Below are 9,754 nucleotides of genomic sequence, written 5' to 3'. Positions count from 1 at the left end.
GCGTGGCCGCCCGTTGCGAAGAGATTCGAATTAGAGGAACGAGCTTCGTTGGTAATGATCGTTTTCATCGGAGGATCGATGAGAGATTTATTGTTTAAGATGTATTCCGGAATAATTTAAGATAGATGATGAGACACTGTTGTGTATTTAATCACGTACTATGTGTGTACTAAGCACCGAGTGATAGTGTCATTTTTAAAAAAGATTTCAAGCTGAAAGTAGTACCTGAAAAATCTTGTTTGTGATTCGATTGTTCATAATGATTGTTTTAGCTAATATATAATGTTTACATTATATAAATTGATGTACAAATATTATACTGTGTGTAAATAATATTCTATTAACGATGGTTGAAGTGGGAGCATTAAGCATGTAGAAATATTCAAATATGAGTGGAATCAGATACATAAATTTTTATTGTATGAATCCTAAATATACTTCTGGTATATCTCGGGTAATTAAGGATTAATCTGCAATTATTTATTGTATCGTTTGATGTTCTAATAAATGGCAACCGAATTTCAAAGTGTTCATGCAATTTTATTATGCATTGTATTTTCTATTTTGTTTGTCCATAGAATGATGGAGGAGTATGAAGTGTTTATTAATGTAAGTATTAATTTCTGTTATATACAAATATATTTAATTTAAATAATTTTTGCAAAGTTATAGTATTCGAATTACATATATCGAAGGTGACATTATATAGAACATAGTTTATTATAACCTAAGATTGTGTAAAATTACTAGAAAATTGTGTAATTAACTTACATAAAGTATATAATTATGATTATAGAGGATTACCTGCACATGTATGGATACTATAAGAGTTTACATAACCTACTACCCTGACATTAATTTTACCCGTTCCCTTTAAATTACTAAAGTATTAATTAAAATATGAAATACAAACCACAAGTTAATTTTCAAACATTCAAAACGCAGGACAAATCGTGACGCGACAAACATGAAAAAAACAAAACTTCCTTATGCATTCGTTATGACGCCTCTCATGTATATTGCATTTCCGGTGTTCCACTTGCGTTCCGAAACACATCCAACCCAGACCACCGCACAGCTGCATTTCTGATTGGTCCACAGAATGACGAGTTACGTGACAGCTTCCATTGGCGAAAACAACGGGAACATTGAGAACACATCCAATCCCTCCAGACAGACATAAATAAAAAGAGAATCACAGTAAACACAAATTTAAATATCCACATTCCTGAAATACAAAGTTGAAATTGCGCCGAACTTCTTCGACGACTCACTATACAAGTAAACGTCAAATTTCAAAGCATTAACACCTTCATTGAACGTCACACATTTGTAACAGCAACCCTATATTTTACATAATGAAACTGAAATTAATCAGATATAATGTAGATTATAATTTCTAATAACAATATCTATAGGATTAATTGAAAATTATTAAAAATTTTCATTAAAAAAAATGAAACTGAAACTTATAATGTAGTTTATAATTACTAATAACAATAAGTTTCCTTTTTTTCTAATATTTCGTTTAGATTCATTGGATCGAAGGAAATAGAATCGAAGAAACCGTCACCGAAATAAGCGCTGGTAGCGGTGTTAAAGAGAAACAGGTAAATCACTCAATAAAAGCAAGACAATGACAGAAGTCACTCTGACGATAAACGTCAATAATAAATACTTTAACAAGAAACTATTACGATTAATTAAATCACACTCGCAAAGATCTTCTTCTATAGGTACGGCAGTTATCGCTTCTGTTTTTACACTCAAGGTCATGTTTCTAGACTCACATTTTCACTAAGAGGGCACAGTGCGCCTGCGTGCGCCTTTATCCAGTGCCGGCTGTATATAATCGATGCAGTATGTTTTGAAAGCGCAAGTCAAACGCATGGTCCTTTTATATGCGTCGCAAGCCGTCCTGAGACCAGTGTTACCCGCGAACCCGTTGCATTTATCTGTTTACGCACGTTTCCTTGTATCGCAACCGATATATTAAACGAGGACCGCCATGAGTTTGGTTAGACAGAATTTCCACGCGGAATGCGAGGCGGCGCTAAACAAGCAAATCAATTTGGAACTGTACGCGAGTCACGTCTACCTGTCCATGGTTAATCCACATATTGATTAAAGTGGCTATTTTTAACGTGACATATCAGCCCATTTCGTGAAAACATTTCTGAATGATGAATGTTTATGTCCGATGGATGTTTGTGCTAAGTTTCTTTTTAATGACGCCGTCCTTAACGCTAGATTTACTGACGTTTACTGCGTAGGCTGTTCAATCGTTCTTGGAAGAATTGATATTCGTTTATTTAAATCTTAGAAGTTTGACAGTAGATAATTAAGGTATACATTTGCATAATTGCATCAAACAAAATCGAGAAAACCAAATAGTGTATATAAAATTGAGTCGTATTGACTCGTTCTGTAAATCTAGTGTTAACACGTTGAATGCCATGGGTTACCGGTGACCCATAAGAAAATTGGATTATTGTAATTCATTCAAACGATTCGTAAACATTCCTATATTATAAATAATCCTATTACTGCGGTGACATTCAGTTTAACGTGCAATGATAATATTCAGTTAAATGATTTAATATTAGATTTTTTCTATTTTGTGTATTTTGCTGTATGAAATTGTTCAACGCCTTAAGAAATTTTCACTAATTCAGTCTAGATTTTTTTAATATTTAATTCTAAATGGAATAATAGTTTATTCACTGACGTTATGAATGTAATAAAAATCCCGTTGTAAAAAATGTTGAGTTTTTTTCTATACGTTTCCTGTTATGAGATTTTTATTCGATTTTGCATTGTATTTATGATAAATTAACACTTGTGAAAAAGCTGTAACTCCTGATAGTTTTGCACTTGTCACGTGTTTGCTTTGCTACGATGTCCCACGTGAGACTGTCGTCTGCTAACGTCGTTTACTTTCAGGCTTATTATTTTGATAGAAGTGATGTCGCGTTACCGGGACTTCATGTATATTTCAAAGGATGCTCCGATGAGGAGAGAGAACATGGCATGAAGTTCTTGGCGTACCAAAACAAGAGAGGCGGAAATATCTCTTTGACAGAAATCGTAGGCGCGCCGCAGAACGATTGGGGTAGTGCTAAGGAGGCTATGATGGCAGCACTGGACCTTGAGAAGAAAGTAAATCAGGTTCGTATCAGTTAACATGTATTTAAATTATAAAAATTACTGTCGTCGTTATTATTTTATTTGAAATTCATTTGCGTTAATAAGATATGTCGTCGTTATTACTTTATTTAAAACGCGTTAATAAGACGTGTCGTCGTTATTATTTTATTTTAAACGCGTTAATAACAGATGAACATTTCAATAATAGTAATATTTATTTAACCCTCTACGGGCCGAATATATTTTGTAACTTTGAAGTTACAATAACGTTAACGTAAACGCCTGTGTATACAAAAGTTAGTTGATTAATTATTTAATGTCGTCATTTTGCAATGAATCAATTTAACTCAGTATATTGATGCGTGACTTCAAAGTCACAAGTGACTTTAAAATCCATATTGTTATACGAGAGTTACAAGAAAAATATATCATTAATAAAAATGTTTCAAACGTAAATTGAACATATTTTTCTCTTAGTATTAATTAGTTTATTTCAATCAGACGAAAGTCACTTCAGTCGCGACCAGGTAGTTGTAATATTCTTCGGTATGAATTTATTAACAGTATTATTTAAACTGTAAATACTAAAATATATTACACTCTCCCAAGAAATAGTACTAATCTACAGCTTATTTTCAATTTAATCGATGCAAATGTAATACTTTAGTTATTCGATTCGATTATCTCAAGTACAATTTTAGTACAATTACTTTCAACCGGGGGTGTAACTCAGTGGTAGAGTGTCCGCTTCGCATGCGGAAAGTCCTGGGTTCAAATCCCAGCTCCTCCATTCTACTTTTTTTTCAATTTTTATATTTTTCCTCCGTTGTATTATATAAACGGTGCTCAATCTTCGTAACGGCAATTCAAGAATGAAATTTATTACAGAAAATATTTCCACAATTTTCAGAGTCTTCTGGACTTACACGCGCTGGCGTCGACGCACAACGATCCGAACTTGGTGGACTTCCTTGAGACTGAGTTCCTACAAGAGCAAGTAGACTCGATCAAAGAAATCGCCTGTCACGTAACGAATTTGGAAAGAGTTGCCGGAGGCCTGGGAGAGTACATCTTTGACAAAGAGCTGAAAAGTTCAGGTCTTCATGACAATAAATAATCGAATGCACGAAAGTCAAAAGAAGAATTGTACATTACAAGAATATAGAAAAAGCGGGTATCCCATTTAACACGTTCACTGCCGCGAAAAACTTGAGCGTTTTATGTACCACTTATTCTTCTGTGGCAAAAATAAGAAGGAATAATTATCAATTATTTGGTACACAATTACTAGGTTACACTATGATCCAGTTATTTGCATTGTTAAACGCTCTCATTCGACAGTTATCTTATGAATTATAATTGTTTTCACCGTGGCAGTCAACGTGTTACTGTTTCTATTCACAAAGTATGATTCTGTACCAATCTCGGAAAAGATTGGAATTGAAAATTGAATTACATTTACCGTTGATGGAACGAATGTTGCGATGAACTTCCTTGCAACTTTGCACTGGGATTATAATCAAACAATCTCTTCCATCATCAACGTGTCACATTATCGAGTTACTTCCTAGAGATATTTCAGAAGTTGTTACCGTGTCAATTCGATAAACAATTTATATGTAGTCTCTAATATGGTGATAGCAAGTATAAGAAATATTCTAATGTATCGCACAATATTATGCGAAATTTAATGGTCGTAAATAAAATGAATAATTCGAAACTCGCGACGTGTCTTTCCGTTATTCGTGATTCTCGATCAGTATTGTATGGAGAATATAACAGAACGTTGATTTATCATTCAAACATATTAGTTACAGGATACAGGTAAATTAGCTATATATTGAATTACTCCAAAATAACTGCGAATCTATCCTATGACACGTACGTCAAAATAATCCACAACTTTTAGTTTCTTATAAATTATACGTGCTCAGATGTAAAAATGTTGAAACGGTTTTGCTATAGACAAATTTTTAGTGACTTGTTGTGTCCCCGAGGCCAGATTTTATCCAAAAGAAAGTAAGTTTCAACGTTATAAGATTTTACGGATTTCATCCGTCTTCTCTTGGAAAAATAATTAATGTTCTTCGAGACCGTTCAAATTACAGTTACAGAAGCGCAATGTCCTCGCGTTGTCTTCAAGATCGTACGCCTCTTCTTGTCCCGGTGAAAAATCCGATCGTTGCATTGAGAAACCGATGAAATGGCCGAGCGGTAGACCAGCTAAGTTTAAATTCCACGAGGAAACCGAGGCCATACTGAACGCGCAAATAAACGCAGAGCTGAAAGCGTTTTATTATTATCTTTCTATGGTAAGATTGGAAAATCGAATACATATATAGTTGCCGTGCTATCTATATACTCCGCATTTTACTACTGCCCATAAAAATAGCAATACCCGTGCGAACCGAACGGTTTAATATTACAGTCGCATTTATTTCCTTACATGGAGAGTTAAAATGATTTACATTAAACTATTCTGCAAGAATGTAGTTCTTTAAAAGAACAAAAATTCATAGAAACTTTAAAATTAGATTTTATATAAAAATACTATCAGTAAAGACTGGAAATAGTATGAATATTTTTACAACCATTTTATTGTTTGAGAGTATTTATGTCAATATAGAGATATATTATTGTATTTTACTTATAAGTTTTTTCGTGGTATAATCACATATTATAATAAATGATAATGAATGTAGTTAATAATTTCGTCATGTGCTTTTCAATTCGTCCTTATTATTAATATGCTACCGAGTGTTGCGTAATTGGTACAATCTAGAAGTTAATGATTCTAGTAAAAATAGATCGTCTTGTAAATATAGAACGGATATTTTTTAGAACTACGAAGTCGACTGTTTAACGCATATTTTCGATGTATTTTTAAATGAAATCACGGACGGAAAGTAGAGGAAAGTGAAATAAACGCTTCCAAATTTATTTGCCTTCTCCAGGCTGCATATTTCGGACGCGCCGATGTCGCATTGCCCGGTTGCGAATCGTTCTTCATGCAGATGCACCACGAGGAACACGAGCACGCTCTCCGATTTGTGAATTACGTAAAAATGCGCGGTGGTTGCGTTAATTTGTGTAACGTGGAACATCCCGCCGACCAAGATTGGAAATGCCCGTTGAATGCTTTCAAAGTAAACAATGTTTATCGTAGCAAAGACAATGCAAGCTTCTCGACACGTTCGCTACCAGCGTTTGCTTCAGCGGCGATCCTCTTAATTATAATATTTTCAATTCAATAAATCTAAACAAACTATTGAAACGAATGAAGCTAGAACGAGTGATTATTTTCTTTATAGAAAACATAGGTTTGTGAACGTCACAAATGTGACAGTGGTAGCGAACGTGTTAACACTAGAACTACCGAGCAGTAAAATTGATTACTCTGTATTGCCTTATAAAACATTTTGTTCAATTTCCTTATACTCTAGTTTGTATTGATCTAAATCAATTCATCGGATAATTTCTCAGAGAATCGTCTGTGCCCTTTCCATAATTGCGAAAGTGAAATGGGTCATTTTTGACGCAGGTTCTAGTGTTAACGGCTATGATCGGTACTTTATTTTTACATTTCGTACAAAGTTATAGAAAATATTGAGGTGTTAAAGCATTTAAATATTGAATAAAAGGAACGTGATTTTATTTGCGCAGACAGCTCTAGAGTTGGAAATCGAGGTAAGCGAGAAACTCGTGGCGGTGAACACCGTGGCGGAAAAACATGGCGACTTGAACGCTAGTGACTTTATTGTCACCGGCTTCATGGAGGATCAAATGAAAAGCGTGAACGAAATGGGAAGATTCGTGGCGGTTTTATCTGGAATAGGCGATCAGGCGCTGGCCCGTTTCATCTTCGACAAGGATTTGCTCGAAAATCACGTTTTGTCGAAGTTCAATGTACTTCGAACAAAATCGAATTCGAATGGAAGAGACGCCTAGCGCTTACGTTTTGGTGTGATAGTAACACGAGAATTATTTACTAGAAATATCTTTGTACAACCTGTATTTTAATAATGTCCTTTGTATCATCGCCATTTTGTGTTCAATATTTTAATACATTTTTCCACGTGGATTCTTGGATTTCCTGATTCGTTAAACTTTTAAAAAATTTGACGCAATATATGTATTATATCTACTGCCTTGTCACGTTCACAGATAAGGTATATATAGGGTAGACATTAAATTTTGTCACTGTCGGGGGTACTAATACCCCCTTACCATTTTCATGTCACGCTCTGTCCTATCGACTAAGGCTAGTTTTGCATAGCAGCGCTGTAAGTGATAGGAATGAGAATCAAGAATATAGAAATTAATAATAACAATCAGTATAATGTTACCGATATCAAAAATTCTTTTTTCATTCAATTGAACGTCGCGACGTGACGTTTTAATAGTAAAATAATGCAATAGCTTAGAACAACAATTGAGAGAAATTCAAACACATTCAAACTTATCATTAAAAGCGGATTAAAGTTATAAATTGAATAAGGATATTGGTAAACAATGGCCTGTTATGATTAAATAAAATATGCAATGTGTATTTCATATATTCCCGTTATTGGGTAATCGTTGTGATCTTTATGCTCACGGGCGTTACCTTATCATCACGAACACAAGGTTCCTACAATATCGAGTGCAGACGGTTAAACGAGGTGTTGCTTTCGATGCTGAGGTCAAGGATATCGCGGCTAACATCGGCGACCTTATCTATAAATGGGACAGCCTCGACAGTATAGAGTTCAGTTTGTCGTGAGCTCTTGAACTGTGGGACCAGAGTCCTCCGTTGTGTACTAGTAGCCACTTTCTTGATCGCCTGAACCTTCCTGGTCCTTCCTGGATCTTTCTGGATCTTTCTGGATCTTCCTAGACCTTTCTGGTCCTTCTTGGTTCTTCCTGAACCTTTTTCCAGGTTCTTCCAGGTCCTTCCTAGTTCTTTTTGGACGTTCCAGGTTCTTCCTGAACCTTCTTCCAGATTCTTCCTAGTTCTTCTTGAACCTTCCTGAACCTTCTTCCAGATTCTTCCAGGTTCTTCCTAGTTCTTCTTGGATCTTTCTGGTTCTTCTTGAACCTTCTTCCAGATTCTTCCAGGTTCTTCCTAGTTCTTCTTGGACCTTCCTGGTCCTTCTTGGACCTCTCTGGCCATCAGTGACCTACTCCTACACTTCTGGCCACTAGTGACCACTAATGACCACTACCGACCAGTTGAGGTCAATGCAGATCCATGCTGACCAGTACTAACCGGTGCTGACCAGTGATCCCCAACTCAACTTGAACCATGTACATACTTACAGCAAATAGTTTCACGCGTTGGAAGATTGAAGATATGGTAACATTGTAACGAATACGTTTGTATACTGATTTACCATATTTACTACCTGGTCAATTTTGATCATTTTACTTGATGTAGTTTTCCTATTGACCGTTCCCTACACGTAGAGGGCAGAGCAACACCTTTGACTTTTTACAGTCGGTAATTCAGAACATGTGACACCGAGTCCCATAAGCTTGCAATATCTCTTATACTTCGTCCGTGCTTATACTTTATAACTCTACAAAGTATATTTTATTTTTACTAACAATTAACATAATTTATGTTTATTAATAACGTTGAATACACTGTTAAGATCTTAACAGTCTAAAAGCATGTTTTTTAACCTGGTAACTCAGGCTTTTCTAAATCTAAAATACTAAATGTAAAGCTACTTCATTTCTTGTGCTATAAACGCTAGAATTTAGGTTTTTCTTCATTACTATTACCACTGTGTTACCGTCGTATTAATTTGTTAGTAATGATAAGTGGAGAGTTAAGACAATTCCTACCTATGCGCAGCGCAGCTTCGAAATCCGGTTTCCGTGGAACTGAAAATCATTTTATATTTATCCATAAATGCATGAATCATAAATTACTATGTAACTCATAGGTTACGAATGTAAATCATAGATTACCTATATTTAGAGTACATTAAACGCGGACTAGTTTCAATGCTTCTGTGAAATACAAATTTAATATTTGTATAGAACGTACGATTCATGACATAACGTTTCAATCATGACGTTTCCCAACGTCACTGTAATTTTGAAACGAAAACTGTTTAATGCACAGTATAAACAGGTGAGGTAATCGACCGTTTCACCAACCGCTGTATAATTGAGAAGTGTGCCAAGTGGGTGAAGTCCTCTCCTTATGTTTCTCCTCGTGTAAATGCGATTCGTTCGAACTGCGCTCTTTTGGAAAAGTTCGAGGAACCACGTGTCTCTTAAAATAAATCGGCAACACGCAAGGATCTTCGACGAATCGTTTTCTTTTTCTGAAATATCGAGATAAGATTTGTTATTTCAGTAACACGCGTGCACGAAGATATATTTAATTTCTGCGAATAAAGTGGTTACAATACTGTCCGTTATGCAATGGCGTTAGCCAATAGGAAGCCGGCGTCGTCAGCGGCCGTCCGCTGCACATGGAAATCTCAATGCCATTTCAGCAATTTCAAAATCATGTTCAAAGTAGAATCATTCTCTGAAAATATTTTCGAATGTTGAGTCAGATAGTAACATAAGTACAACAAATTCCCATGTGTGGGTCGATTGTTGGAAGAGG

At 35.3% G+C, this 9,754-nt stretch overlaps 2 protein-coding genes, 1 long non-coding RNA gene and 1 other non-coding gene across 6 annotated transcripts; 3 read left to right on the top strand and 1 right to left on the bottom strand.

Annotated features, from left to right (window-relative positions):
- The first annotated feature begins 567 nt into the window (after positions 1 to 567).
- On the top strand, positions 568 to 4,867 carry LOC116427946 (soma ferritin-like). Of its 2 annotated transcripts, XM_031978881.2 has the most exons (4): positions 568 to 609; positions 1,533 to 1,610; positions 2,944 to 3,168; positions 4,058 to 4,867. In XM_031978881.2, the coding sequence occupies exons 1-4, from the start codon at positions 580 to 582 to the stop codon at positions 4,262 to 4,264; spliced, it is 540 nt and encodes a 179-aa protein (XP_031834741.2). In that variant the 5' UTR covers positions 568 to 579; the 3' UTR covers positions 4,265 to 4,867. The 2 variants fall into 2 exon arrangements, with proteins under 2 accessions (XP_031834741.2, XP_031834742.1); XM_031978882.2 differs by lacking the exons at positions 568 to 609; positions 1,533 to 1,610 and adding an exon at positions 1,866 to 2,107.
- Positions 3,866 to 3,937, top strand: TRNAA-CGC (transfer RNA alanine (anticodon CGC)). Its single transcript has one exon. It is a non-coding gene; the product is annotated as a tRNA-Ala (tRNA).
- A 153-nt stretch (positions 4,868 to 5,020) lies between the features above and the next one.
- Positions 5,021 to 7,095, top strand: LOC116428024 (soma ferritin-like). The gene is made up of 4 exons (XM_031979043.2): positions 5,021 to 5,166; positions 5,240 to 5,459; positions 6,102 to 6,293; positions 6,811 to 7,095. The coding sequence occupies exons 1-4, from the start codon at positions 5,090 to 5,092 to the stop codon at positions 7,093 to 7,095; spliced, it is 774 nt and encodes a 257-aa protein (XP_031834903.1). The 5' UTR covers positions 5,021 to 5,089.
- Positions 7,096 to 7,476: 381 nt separating this feature from the next.
- Positions 7,477 to 9,712, bottom strand: LOC116427921 (uncharacterized). Of its 2 annotated transcripts, none has more exons than XR_012998725.1 (4): positions 9,295 to 9,712; positions 9,103 to 9,224; positions 8,977 to 9,015; positions 7,477 to 8,705 (listed from the first exon to the last, which is right to left on the bottom strand). It is a non-coding gene; the product is annotated as an uncharacterized LOC116427921 (long non-coding RNA). The 2 variants fall into 2 exon arrangements; XR_012998724.1 differs by having other exon boundaries at positions 9,103 to 9,244; positions 9,295 to 9,710.
- Positions 9,713 to 9,754: the final 42 nt, after the last annotated feature.

The sequence above is a fragment of the Nomia melanderi genome, chromosome 6 (genome assembly GCF_051020985.1).
Source record: "Nomia melanderi isolate GNS246 chromosome 6, iyNomMela1, whole genome shotgun sequence".
NCBI lineage: Eukaryota > Metazoa > Arthropoda > Insecta > Hymenoptera > Halictidae > Nomia > Nomia melanderi.
The sequence above is the reverse complement of the archived record's forward strand: the minus strand, read 5'-3'. Positions and strand labels throughout refer to the sequence as shown.

Coding starts and splice junctions, on each gene's coding strand:
- LOC116427946 (XM_031978881.2), top strand. CDS start 580: ATGATGGAGGAGTATGAAGTGTTTATTAAT. Junction 610..1,532: donor AGTATGAAGTGTTTATTAAT/GTAAGTATTAAT, acceptor TATTTCGTTTAG/ATTCATTGGATCGAAGGAAA. Junction 3,169..4,057: donor TTGAGAAGAAAGTAAATCAG/GTTCGTATCAGT, acceptor CACAATTTTCAG/AGTCTTCTGGACTTACACGC.
- LOC116428024 (XM_031979043.2), top strand. CDS start 5,090: ATGTTGAAACGGTTTTGCTATAGACAAATTTTTAGTGACTTGTTGTGT. Junction 5,460..6,101: donor TTTATTATTATCTTTCTATG/GTAAGATTGGAA, acceptor TGCCTTCTCCAG/GCTGCATATTTCGGACGCGC. Junction 6,294..6,810: donor GCCCGTTGAATGCTTTCAAA/GTAAACAATGTT, acceptor TTATTTGCGCAG/ACAGCTCTAGAGTTGGAAAT.